This window comes from Sprattus sprattus, assembly GCF_963457725.1.
Source record: "Sprattus sprattus genome assembly, chromosome: 12".
NCBI classification, from domain to species: domain Eukaryota; kingdom Metazoa; phylum Chordata; class Actinopteri; order Clupeiformes; family Clupeidae; genus Sprattus; species Sprattus sprattus.
The window spans coordinates 7094168-7107726 of NC_137910.1; the positions used below are offsets into that span (position 1 = coordinate 7094168).

The following is a 13559-nucleotide window of genomic DNA, read 5'->3' on the forward strand; positions in this document are numbered from 1 at the left end:
GAATGACTTGCTTGCCACACCCATCAATTACTCTACCTATTTACGCTTGATAGCGGCCAGCCCTGTGCCAATGGAATGAGCAAATATAGGTTTCCCCACCTATTCTCACTGCGCAGTTCCTTCTGCACGTAGCCCGTGCGCTATGAAATTAGGGCCCCAGACCACCAATATTTGAGAAAAATCAATAAAAGGCCAAGAATTAATTTACTATTCAGGGAGTTAAAGTGCATAGAAATGATCTTGCCAACATATTCTCTGCCAACTGTGTTCAAAAGAGCTTTTTCAAAGAACACATTAAGCCTAGCGCAAGACACCTTAAGTTAAAGTGCATAAAAATGATTGTGCCAACATATTCTCTGCCAACTTGTTCAATAGAGCTTTTTTAAAGAACACATTTAGACTAGCACAGACACCTTAAGGTCTGCATGCATACTGTGTGGCAGCAATAATAATAATAATAATATCAAATAAAGTAAAAATTCAATTCCAAAGGGACATTTGCAATCACTTTCCACAGAATCAGGTGCACTTTGTAAATGTAAACACATCAACGTTCGAAATCAACAGCATACTGGCAGTGGTCACGTCGCCCCATTCTACAGTGGAGAATACAGCAAATGTGTGGAAATAACAATATCATAGATTATGCACCATCATGAAACAACAGCCCCCCCACCCACACACAAACACACACACACACACACACACACACACACACACACACACACACACACACACACACACCCTTCTGCACATAACATTATGCAGGACATTTGACAATGACCAGTTAACACAAAAGACAACACAGAGGTGAACAGAAAAGGTCTGAAGCATGCAAGGTCACGACACACTAAAGCTGCAATGCACGGATCGAACGGATGCCGCTTCTGGGAAGACGTCTGATGTCATTCCACCCCATCAGAACCATCGGAGATAACCAACTAATGCCAGCGGAATACTATTCATTCCGATCTCCCTGGCTTTGTCCTGGCAGAGATTATGACAGGATTGATGAAGGGATGGGGTGGATTTCTCAGCGTGTAATGCCGGGTGGAGTCAATGGTGAAGCAAGTCTCAGGAGATGATGTTTTGATTATGTCTAATGCATTGGATATAGAGGAGTACGTCAACCCAATGTAACCTGGGAACAATATAATTTATTCCCCCCCCCCCCCCCCCCCCCCACATTGACCTAAGAAAAGACCTTGGTTTGAAGCAATGTAAGTATTAATTCCTAGTGAAAAAAACAAAATCATAATTTGAGGTTGTACAAATCCATTTTATTGTATCAGTGGTTAAAAGTCCAAGTTTTTAAGCACAAAGATTGTGCCTGTTTGAGATTGGTTTTGTGCAGCTTGATCATTGGAAAAAAAAAAATCATAAAAAGTTAAATCATTAAAAAAGAACAATGTCCAAAATTCACTCCTGCATACAGTTAAAAATACAAAGTAAAAGTCTGTAGTGTACCATGAGAATAAGCAGTTTTATAGAGTAAGAAACCCTTGCAAAAGTGCATTTCATATTAATGACAACAGCATTTTTTTTTTTTAATCATAACTATACAATAGTAAGAAGTAGCAAATGTACATTATTGTATTACAAAATGATTCTTAGTGTACCGGTTCCATAGGAGATAAGGAACATTTGCAAAAATGTTGAGGCTGATATTAATTATGATTCTGAGAGCTAAAGCAAAATAGAGAGGCGCAATGAAAGCGTCAGACAGCCTCCACACTTCTCATCAATTGAATTGCTGTAAAGTGGTAACGGAAATTTCACAGTGTATTCTGTGTCAGCCCTTCAGAAAGTGTGCTATATTTACATCCAAGCAGAAGTATGCTATAACCAATCGACCAGAAGAGAAGAAGTGTTGAGGCGTCGTATTGTTTAAAGACTTAAGACTTAAAAGGAGATGTTAAAAAATAAGATTTGTTTGTATTTTTTTTTTCACTTTTTCTTTTCTTTAAAATAATTATATTGTGCCCACTTTTGAGTACACAGTTAAATTCTGCCTTTGATCAAGAAACTTGCTATACACTTTAAGAAATTTACACCATCACAGCTGCCAAAAGTATAAAAGTAATATTCACAAATAACTATACAATAATTTTCAAATCAGTAGGTCCAAAAAAGCCTGGGTATCCCCAAATAAGTATATATATAAAATAAAATAAAAATCGAGTGTCCGCCCAGTGTTTTAAAAATATATATATTTATATATTTAAGATTTTTGACATGTATTTTGTGGTAAGACTTTCAATAGTGCAACTACCTATTTACCATCTCTACAAAAATGTTAAAAGCACTGGATTTAAAAAAAACACACACGCACGCACACACACATATATTAAAAAGAAGCACACCTGTGCAGGTTATTGCATTGGACATTTGGAGAAGGCACGTGGACCGTAGCGATGATACCCTAAACCCTTGCCCCCCATCCCATGGAAGTCCCCGTTCTGATCCGTGGGTTGGGGGGGTGGGGGGGTGGAGGGATGCGGTAGGGCCTGCAGGATGAGCAGGGGGTGGGTTGGGGAACAGATTTGGGGTCCCACAATGGGGTTGGCGGTCGAGGAGAGGGGGCAAGTTGTGACGTGTAGCACGGGAGTAGTGGCAAGAGACACAGGAGGTAAAAATCTCTGAGGTATGGAGAGAGGAGAGAACGAGAGCGAGGTCACACAGACGTGGTCACGTGGTCGACAGCATTATTGACCTCATTTTTGTTGGAGTCCAGGCCTTTGGCGGCGTTCATGTCGTTGCGGAGGTTCTCGGCAGTCTTCTTCATGCTCCGCAGCTGTTCGGGGTGAGGCGTTGCTCGACGCATCAGGGTTCCCTGTGGAAATGGGGGGGGGGGGGGGGGGGGGGGGAAATGGGGAAAACATGGATGAAGCTCAGATCAGGCCAGGCTTCAGACAAGACAACTCCCATTCCAACAGAGCACATCCCGAGTACTCTCTGCCCAATGTTATTCATTCACTCATCCATTCACTCCTTCCATGTTGGCTCTCATTGACTCGTTAATTTAATTAGCCATATAAACGTGTAGGTAATGCATAAACATATGCGACAGGCACTCTTTAGAGTACTCTTCTCATACAATGCTGTCTATCCTGTTGTAAGCATGCTGAACATTGAACACTGACCTTTTCGTCATCCTCCTCCTCGTCGTCATCTTCCAGGAAGCGGATGGCGCTGATCCGGTTCTGAGGCCGGTCGTCCCACGTGGTGTCGGCCATGTCGTTCACCAGGCTCTCCAGGGCACCGCACCGTGCCAGGCTATCCAGGCCTGAACACGACAAATAGCGACAAACGTGAGGTCACAACTCAACTCTATATAGTAAAAGCCTGGCCTGGCACAAAATAAAGGTTGTGGGTTTGAGGTCCTCCAGGCCCAAATACAACTCTGCACAGCTCTGCACAGGGTGAAGTTATCCAGACCTAAACACTACACAGCAACCCAACGCAGCCCAGGATAGCACGACACAGCACTGCATGATGAGCTTAACCTGAACATAGCACACAACACTACAGCATGGGGTTATCCAGGCCTAAACATGGCACAGCGCAGCCTAGCACGGTACAGCATGGCGTCATCCTGGCCTAAACCGAACAGCGCAGCGCAGCCTAGCACACTACAGCAAGGGGTTATCCAGGCCGAAACACGGCACAGCATGGGGTTATCCAGGCCTAAACACGGTACACATACACACAGATACACACACACACACACACACACGGCACAGCACAGAGGATCAAATCAGGCTGTCAGGGTGGCAGGCCAGGCACCAGTAATCTCACCCTGCTTAGCCACCACATTAAACCCCACTGAGGATGGTTTAATGCAGAGCAGTGCAGTGCAGGGTGGGAGTGTGTGTGTGTGTGTGTGTGTGTGTGTGTGTGCGTGCACGCTAGTATGTGTGTGTGTGTGTGGGTGTGTGTGTACGCTAGTGTGTGTGTGTGTGTGTGTGCGTGCGTGCATGTCACAAATGAGAGGCCAGTGCAAACCAAGCAACACCTGGCTGCATACAGGCTTAAAGCCTGGCTGGATTTGTTGATAAAGAACATAAGGAGGGTAAGAGACATATGGGGGGGGGGGGGGGCAGCTATGAGAGAGTGCAATACATGAAGGACAGACAGAAGGGAGAGAGTGAATCATTCAGAGGAGAGCAAGAAAGAGCGAGAGAGGGTGTTGAGAGAAAGAGAGAGAGAGGGCTGCGAGAGAAAGAGAGAGCTGCGAGCTGCGAGAGAAAGAGAGAGAAAGGGCGTTAAGTGAAAGAGAGAGAGAGGGTGGTGAGAGAAAGAGGGAGAGAGGGTGGTGAGAGAAAGAGGGAGAGAGGGCTGCGAGAGAAAGAGAAAGAGAAAGAGAGAGAGAGGGCGGTGAGAGATAGAGGGAGAGAGGGCTGCGAGAGAAAGAGAGAGAGAGGGCGGTGAGAGATAGAGGGAGAGAGGGCTGCGAGAGAAAGAGAGAGAGAGGGCTGCGAGAGAAAGAGAGAGAGAGGGCGGTGAGAGAAAGAGAGAGAGGGCTGCGAGAGAAAGAGAGAGAGAGGGCGGTGAGAGAAAGAGAGGAGGCCTTACACTCAGGCACCTCTCACCTCCTTGTCATTCCAACACCACCCCCTGTCCAGGATGTCGGGCGAACCGGGCCGGGCCGAGGCGAGGGAGTCTCGTGAGCCAGCTCAGCGAGGGCTTGGGGATGCCAGATCACAGTTTCAAATCCCTGCTTAGTCATAGGCTTACTGTAAGACAATCTGCCCCCAACCCCCAGGCTCACCCGCACTGACTCGACCTCTACGAGTCTCACATACCCCCTCGTTCACACAGGGGCAGCAGGCACGGAACACTTACCGACACGCAGGGTGAGAGAAAAGAAATATCAAAACAAACAGTATGGCTCTTATACCACCAGGTTCTTGAGGGACTGATATACTGACCTGGGGTCAGAAGAAAGGGGTGTGGGGACGTCCACTAATTACTATATTCCCAATTGGATAAAGCACAGAATCTGGCGAACCACCCGTTGTTGAACGTGACGGCAGCCCTTTAATGGCTCTGGGACAGTCGCAGTTAAGCCTCTTTGGCTGTGCAATCCGCAAGGGTGTGTGTGTGTGTGTGTGTGTGTGTGTGTGTGTGTGTGTGTGAAACACATAACAAGTGTGCAGGTGCCAGAGGCCAAATCATTTTAACACTACACCATCAGCTACAGGCGAGAACTCTGGTCTCTTACTAAGCCCTCCCCACAACACACACACACACACACACACACACACACACACACACACACACACACACACACACACACACACACACACACACACACACACACACACACACACACACACACACACACACACACACACACACACACACACACACACACACACACACACACACACACACACACACACACACACACACACACACACACACACACACACACACACACAGCTGGGCCTCAACGCCCCATGCCCCACCACGGGTCCCATCAGCAAGCAAACTGCGGCTTTAAAAGCAATTACTGCAGGGCTGCCTGAGTGAGGCTTGAAGCACTGCAATCAGTGGAAGACGACTAGTGCCATCAGTAGAATATGATAATTGAAGAGAGCCGCATCCTCAATGCCAGTGGGCAGCCTTAGAGCCTGTGTACTTCACTCATTATCTCTCCTGTGCTTTGGGCTACACTTGTGTGCATCATCAACAAACAAAATACGCTTTTTAACAGCGCTGCTGTTCAAGTTAAAGCTCGAAGGGAACAGCAACGGTGGTCAACAGGAAGCTTAGTTAGAAGTGAGTGTTCAAATCATCGTCAGTCTCTACAATATTCAATCATAATTTTAAAACTACTCTTCTAAAGAGATAAAATTGCGTTGACCTGAGTGTCTTTATTTTAGTCTACTCGATCAGTGATGAATATGACCAAATATGAACTACACATACCAAAACACCAACTCCCGTGATAACCCTGTGTTAAGACGAAAAACTCTCAAAGTACGTCTTGACCTTGTTAGATTCACAGAAAATGGCTTTATGGATAGATACATTATTTATCCCGAGGGAAATTTAGCTTGGCCCTTGCACAAAGAGATATAAGCTGAGGGACAGTGAATGACACATTTGCAAGTACGCATGTACAAACTCACGTGTGCGCACACACACACACACACACACACAATATTTGACTTTCTGATTTTTTGAAACCAATTACTGTAATATATTTCGATGTCTATGTATGGTTGTATATTGTATACAACTGCTTTGGCAATGTAAGTGACCTTGTCATGCCAATTAAGCACCTTTTGAATTGAATTGAATTGAATATAAGCGTAGTCCATTAACCATGCCATGGAGGTTGGGGACAGAAGGATGAAAGAGGTTGTTTTCTATGTTGCCTCGGCTAGCCTAACCTATGCCTACACTACTCCATAAAGCGATGCTAAACAAACACCTTGTGCTTTCGGAGGGCGACATCCTGAAGAGCACTACAGCTGTTTACTAGTATGAAGTGGATTCCTTTCGACAAGAAGCACAAAGGCGCTCTGACAAGCAGTGGGAGGGTGAGCAGGAGGGAGCCATCGCTACATGAAAGGGTGGATTTGCATTAAGATGAAAGGGGCCAAAAGTCCAAGGACCCGGGGTAGACACATCAGTGCACAATCGCAATACAGGCAATAACAACCCCGCAAACGTCAATAGCGCCACCAAGAGGACCACCCCAGTAGAGAGCCTTATCTTGTTGAAGGCTCACTCACATAAGCAGTAGTCACTGTAGCCATGACAGGGTTTTTGTTTTATAGCAGGGTACAACTAATCCAAACAATAAAGCAACTACTGTCCAAGACTCTACTACTGATTACTTCTACTTGATTTAGCAAACACTTTTATCCAAAGTCATTTCCAAATGGAGGGAAGGTGGAAGTGCATGTGCGTCACAGGAAACAGCCGAGAGCACTGGCGTGTGACTGACACTTCTGTGGTGCCAGGGAAGCAGGGGGTCAAGCGGGGGTCAAGCGAGCTGGGCGTCTTACCTTTGCTCTCGGGCTCGCAGGGCTGCTGGGGCAGGAGCACGCAGGTGAGCACCTTCTCCCCAGACTCGGGGTCCGTGTCGGTCTGGAAGGTGAGCAGCGGCTGCGACTGGTTCTCTGACAGCCACAGCGCTTTGAGGCGCAGCGTGGTCAGGGACAGGGGCAGGTAGGCCAGCCTGCAGGGGGGGGAGAGAGAGAGAGAGAGAGAGAGAGAGAGAGAGGATGGTACAGACTGAAAATGGAGAGTCAGGGTAGACCAGGGTGCAGGCTGAAGACTTTTACTTGTATTTGTATATTATGCTAACTGTGTGAGTGTACTGCATAGGCATATAGAATGTACTGCATAGCATATAGATAATAGATTGATCACATATATTCATACTTTATAACACTCAAACCAATTGCCCCATTTTAGTGCATCCAAGACTTAGTTTAAAATATCATTATGCAAACATATAGTATCCGATTTCCACGGTTTCAACCTGGACTTGGTCCAACTGAAGCCTGGTCCAGAGCGATACTGGTGGATGTCAGTAGAGATATCCTTTGATAGTTACTAACAGTGTCTTTGCGATATGAACCGCTTATTTTGGCTTAAAGCACAGATCCTACCTAACACTGTGGCATATTAAAATTGTTTCCTCCCTACACCAACCCACAGCCACCTTCAGCAGGCTTAATCACTGAGTAAGTAAGTTAGTTAGTAAGTAAGACTGTATTTATATAGCACATTTCGAGACACAGCAAACGGCCACAGCAGGCAGAGTCTCCATGCAATCAGCCCACAAGGTCTTTCCAGCAAACACGCTTTCATTCTCAGTGACAACGTCAGCCCATTACAAAAGCATGCGAGCAAAGAGAGGCCTTGTTTCCCCCATCAAATGACGCACTGCAGTTAAGCATCTCATTCCCCCCTGTGTGTGTGTCAGTTGTGGGAGTCTCACACAAAGGCCTTCTCGCCATACAATGTGTCGAACAAGGGCCACTTCTCATCTCAATTCAAAACTCCCAAGACTGCCACTGATAGATTCTCTAATCAAATGTACCACACACACACACACACGCACACGCACACGCACACGCACACACACACACACACACACCTCTGCATCAGAATGGTCAACTTAGGTAAGGCCTTCTACGTGGCATGAAGTCGCTAGATTTGCCACTTCATAACGTGGCCAGGCCTTCAGTCACATCTGGCAGATCGAACTCTGCATCAACAGTGAATAATTGTCATTACAATCAGTGGCCACTCGAGAGTGTGTGATCAGCTTCCTCTCAGAACATCGCAGACCGTCTCCAAATGAACTTAGCCCAGGGGGAACCCAGGTCCAGCCTGTATCCCGTCCGAGACTCGTGACCTGTGGGGGGGGGGGGGGGGTGGGGTTGGCGTGGAGGGGTAAGGGGTTTTGAAATTGCGATTTGCAGGTTTAATGAGTGTCTGCGATTGTCCCACCTGTTTCCCGACACATCAAATACGTGCAGTTCAGTAGCTTGTGACAGCTCGGAGGGAATGTGTTTCAATTGATTTTCACGCACACAGAAGACATTCAAGCTGCTGCACCCGCCAATCTGCCAAAAGAGAAGAGAAGAAAAAAAGACAAACACTTCAAAGCATTAGCCTTCATGCAGTGTGCAGAATCCACGGATAAATAACTGACTCAATGACTGTTTGAATTAATGAATGCACTAGTGTGACGTGCAAGTAAAATGACAGATTAGTTACTGAATGAATGAATACATGAATGAATGAGTGAATAAATGAAGGAATGAACACAGCCCGGAACTGAAAACAATAAAAACGTAGCAAAACTGCTGCCGAGAGACACAAGCGCTTAACTTAGGCGTCAGACCTACAGGACATCAATACGGGGTTGACCATGAGGCTAAAATTAGAGGCAATTAGTTGTGGTGTAAAGCACGATGCTAATGGCTTGCCAAAGACCAGACAGCAATCAACGCCATCAGACTAGGGCTGTCAAAATTGCTCAAAAATTACATTCGAATGTTCGTTTGTAAAAAAATCACGAATTCGAACTATTCGAATATCTGGTTGTCTATTTTACGCAGTTGCCGTCAATACGTCAATAATGCAAAAAAAAAGCTGTCTCGGACTTTGCCGAGAACATTGCGTTACAGCAGCTTTCACCAACCAGACTACTAGCTCCCCTGCTCTACTTCGGATGCTTATTGAATGGCATAGCCTGTGTAAGTCCAGCTCAGAACAGTTGTGAATAAGAAAGAATAAATGTCCATGTCTGTTGTCTTGCACAGACAACCAATTAAAATCGCCAGGAACAAAAATGATGAACGTAGGCTATATGATTTTGTAATGTAGTGCAACCGTGGCTAAACTGCTGGGTTATTCTCAAAGAAAAAAAAAACATTAGGCTATAAGAACGATCATCGCAAGCAGCACTGCTTCCTTACTTTAAAACTAGGCACATCGCGAACAGACAGAGGCTCATTCACAAAGCAGATAGGCGCTTGTACCGCGGGAGTGTTTTTTTTCATTCGAATATTATCTCACTTCTGACACCATGTATTGACTTGTACTTTATCATAGAAAGTATTACCCGGTATCCACATATACTGCAAGTTCAGGAGTCTTTATTAAATCAACTGTCTTCCACTCTCAGGTACGTTACACTAGCTTCCGGTTCACGCATCATTTCACAATAAGAGTCCTGATAAGTTCAGTATTAACATTACACGAGGGACCGCGGGAGTGTTTTTGCACATTCGAATATTAATTTTCACGTTCGAATTCGCGTTTTTGGATACCATTCGAACGAATATTCGAACTTCGACTATTCGTTGACAGCCCTACATCAGACAGGGCTGCGCCCTACCCTGACATAGGCACACAGGCACACAGACACACACACACACACTTACTCATGCACAGACACACAGACACCACACACACTTACTCATGCACAGACACACAGACACACAGACACACAAACACACAGACACACAGACACACAGACACACAAACACACAGACACACAGACACACACACACACACACACATAGACACACAGACACACACAGACACACAGACACACAGACACACAGTCCTGCAGCTTCACAGCCTCATTAAATGCTAGATCACAGGCGGCGAAAAGGACAACGCACTTCTGCTTACAAACTACTGTACCCTTTGAGTACTACAGACACCCCATCACTGCAGCTAACCAATATGAGCGTGTCAGTCATTAAAACAATAAACACATAAATGAACAAACACAAAAGGTAAACACCTAAATAAACTGAGGTGGGTGAAGTGCGAGGGTGGAATTAGTTTCATGCTGGAGCAAAACAAACACCAGAAGGCGCTGACGGGAGTTGGAGGAGAATATTGAAGAGCCATGAGATGGTATCGGCCTCAGGAGACACCCAGCAGACGCGTCACACAAGAAACATGTGAGAACCTCACAGGGCCTTTTGTGAACATATGGCCATAAATGATTCACAGTTGTTTGAAAGCTGGGCCATCAACAGAACAAAGCTGCATAAGCCCTTTAAGGCATTATTATAAACCTAATTGAATACATCCTCCACATGGTATCACAGCTAAACTCATGTCCATTTCCTCATTAGCATTAGCCGATCCTTCCAAAGCAATTTACAGTAAAACACAGATATGCATTTCTCAATTTAAAGAAGCATTCCGGATCAATTGCTATTCGCTAACGATAAGCTAGCGGGTAAAACAAACGAAATCTCTTTAAATGTGCTGACTTCGACATTATGAGTCATAATTTGACAAACTAGTTACTTAACAACTGTCTTAACACAGTCAAACATCAAGCAAATGCAACACAAGACAAAGCAAGACGGCAAATAAGCTACTTACTAGTTCGGCAGACAGTAGAAAGCCAGGCGGCGTCAGGCAATCTTACATTTAGCAGTTATATGCCTATGGACCCTGGTATGACAATGGCACGGAGGCGATTCTCCATATAAAAAAGTGATTGTAGTGCCCCAATTTTTTTCAAGCTGTTATTTTAAGGTAAAACTGCTTATCCAAACCCTAATCCTGAAGTATAATTGTTGCATACTGTTACTTTAAAACAATTTTAAAAATACAGTAAATGTGACCTATGACAATGACACTTCCTCCAAGTGTCTTAGTGTTCTATTTAACTGAGGCTTATGCAATGGCCACTGAGCTTAGGTCACTTTTGGAGACTGTGGAGAGCGTTAGGTCTTCCCTCACTCACTCTCACTGACAGGGCCCTTTGCATCTCTGACACAGAGGCATTGTGTGTCTGTTTCAAAGAGCCTTTCAGATTACGCTCCAACCGGAGTCTAGCCTCTCTCCTCGACACACTCAGGAAACTGTAAGGAAAACACAGTCTGGCTTGAAGTATTACGCAAGAGGAGAAAAACATAAAAATGTCAACAAACCGCCGCTTCTGGGTTTATCGGAGATCACCTTCACGGCTGACAAGAAGCACAGCAAGAGTAGCCTCACACATTGTTTTTTTTTTTTTTTTTTTTTTTTTAAAGATTTGTTTTTGGGCTTTTCATGCCTTTAATTGACAGAGCAGTGAAGATTTTGACAGGAAATGAGAGGGAGAAGAGGTGGGGAGTGGACAGGAGAAATGTCATCGGGCCATATTCGAACCCCCGACCTCCTTGAGCGTCAAGCCCGAATGTGGTCGGGGCTACTGTTTGAGCCACAGTTTTGTTTTGCTTTCTTTTTTTTTTTTTTACTCTGAGCTATGAGGAGGTATTGGAGGACGTGTTCGTTTCTGTTAGGTCCGCCTGTTAGTTATCTGCATGGGCCTGCAATCAGATCCTCACTGTGGTTAAAACAAGTTAGAGCAGCCATTCAAGCGAATTATTAAAAAATCAATCATTCTCTTCACCAACTTTTATCATGCACATCTTCAAACTAAAAATGCCCCATAATCCACATTATGTCTACTGGTCAGTGTAGCCTAAAATGAGTTAGCCATCGGAATGACAGTGAACATGAAGAGATGTCACCCAAGCCTTCCACACTGTGGAAAGAACATCCACTAGTACTTCAGGCTTGAAAAAAAAAAAAACAGAAGCCAAATCTGACTAACACACACATCAAATACAAATTCCAATACTTCTATCTGCTATCAAAACAGAAGCTATTGAAGGCCAGGCCTCACTGTTCGACCTTTATCATTTTGAAAGAGATGATTCATTTCTTCGGTTACTTGTTAACCTTTCGGAGCATGGCACCATTTCTTTTCCTTCTATCAGGAAGGAATGCAGAGCCAGTACCAAAGTCCAGCCGTATGTGCCAGAGTACCAGCAAAGAACTGGGTAGCCTCGTTCACAACCGCAGAGGGGGCACTGAATGAATTACCACTGAACCGGAAAGACCGACCAAACACCAGCCGCAGAATCCCAAACGCACCATCCCCTTTCCAACTGTAACGGTCTCTCCTCTTTGGTCTCTGTCTCTAAGTTCCACAGACACTCACTTGCACATACACACGCACACATGAACAAACAAGCACAAGTAAACAACCAAGCACAGGCATGCACACGCACACGCACACACACACACACACACAGACACACACACACACACAGACACTTCTAATCTATGCAAGGATGAATTAAATAGATCCTGCTGTTTAATAACAGAGGAGTGTGCCCACAGCTGCTTGCCACCATCTGAAGCACAATGCCAACGTCCAAACAAAACAAAGCCATGGGCTGTGCAGTAAATAGGTCTGGATTAAAGTGTCTGCCGAGAGCCAAAGGTCACAATTCGTTTTTTTCCCCCCTGGAGCCAGAGCACAGCGATAATACCTTTGTTTTTCCCTGAACCACAATCCCAGCCTACAGGTGCACAGAGAACAATACCTTTGCAAAAATTGTGACTCCTTTTATGTCGAAATGGAAGATTTGTATCCAAGTGCACAAAATAAACACATTATGTAATGATATCCACAAAACTCCAGTACGAAGGAGTATAAGGGTCTATAGGTGTGATAACTTTTAAGGGCCAATCAAAATAATGTGAACTTTTGGTCATAAGGATGCGTACAGCTCAATATTGTGGCATATGGTGAAAGCCAAACCCCCAAATTATAGCCGTTTACAATAGTCATTGGGTCCTTCAGCTGGTATTAGCAAAAGCACTAAACTCTTCTGCGTACTTTTCTCAGTCTTTCACCTCCACTCCTAATAAGTGGGCATTTTTAGTGTGTAGAAGAATGAGAGGACACTATATACTAGATATCGAATGAGTATAGAGCGATTGCTAGTTATCTGTCCAAAAGGCCAGCAATTCAGGTATTACAAGTACGACAGGAAATTAGATCCCACCCTTCTTGTCTAAGGTAAAAGAAAACACGACAAAACAGCAGTCCGACTTCCACCTCTACTTCTACTTCAACACCACTTGCTTGATGCAAGAACAAGTGATGCCCGACTCCACTCCAGGTGCCCGTGCTGTGGGAGCTGAGGCTGATTACCGCACACAGCCACTGCCAGAATGCTAAACAGCTCTGCCCACCACTTATGTCTCGAGTGATA

At 45.0% G+C, this 13559-nt stretch overlaps 1 protein-coding gene across 1 annotated transcript in view; it reads right to left on the bottom strand.

The window, feature by feature from the left end:
* Positions 1 to 1264: 1264 nt before the first annotated feature.
* Positions 1265 to 13559, bottom strand: part of lrrc1 (leucine rich repeat containing 1) — a 30751-nt gene continuing 18456 nt past the window's right edge. Inside the window, exons 11-14 of the mRNA XM_080848665.1 lie at positions 8479 to 8594; positions 7023 to 7195; positions 3144 to 3286; positions 1265 to 2833 (exon numbers count right to left, since the gene is read on the bottom strand). Coding sequence (XP_080704791.1) covers positions 2675 to 2833; positions 3144 to 3286; positions 7023 to 7195; positions 8479 to 8594 — 591 coding nt within the window. The 3' untranslated portion in view covers positions 1265 to 2674. The remainder of the gene's footprint in view (positions 2834 to 3143; positions 3287 to 7022; positions 7196 to 8478; positions 8595 to 13559) is intronic.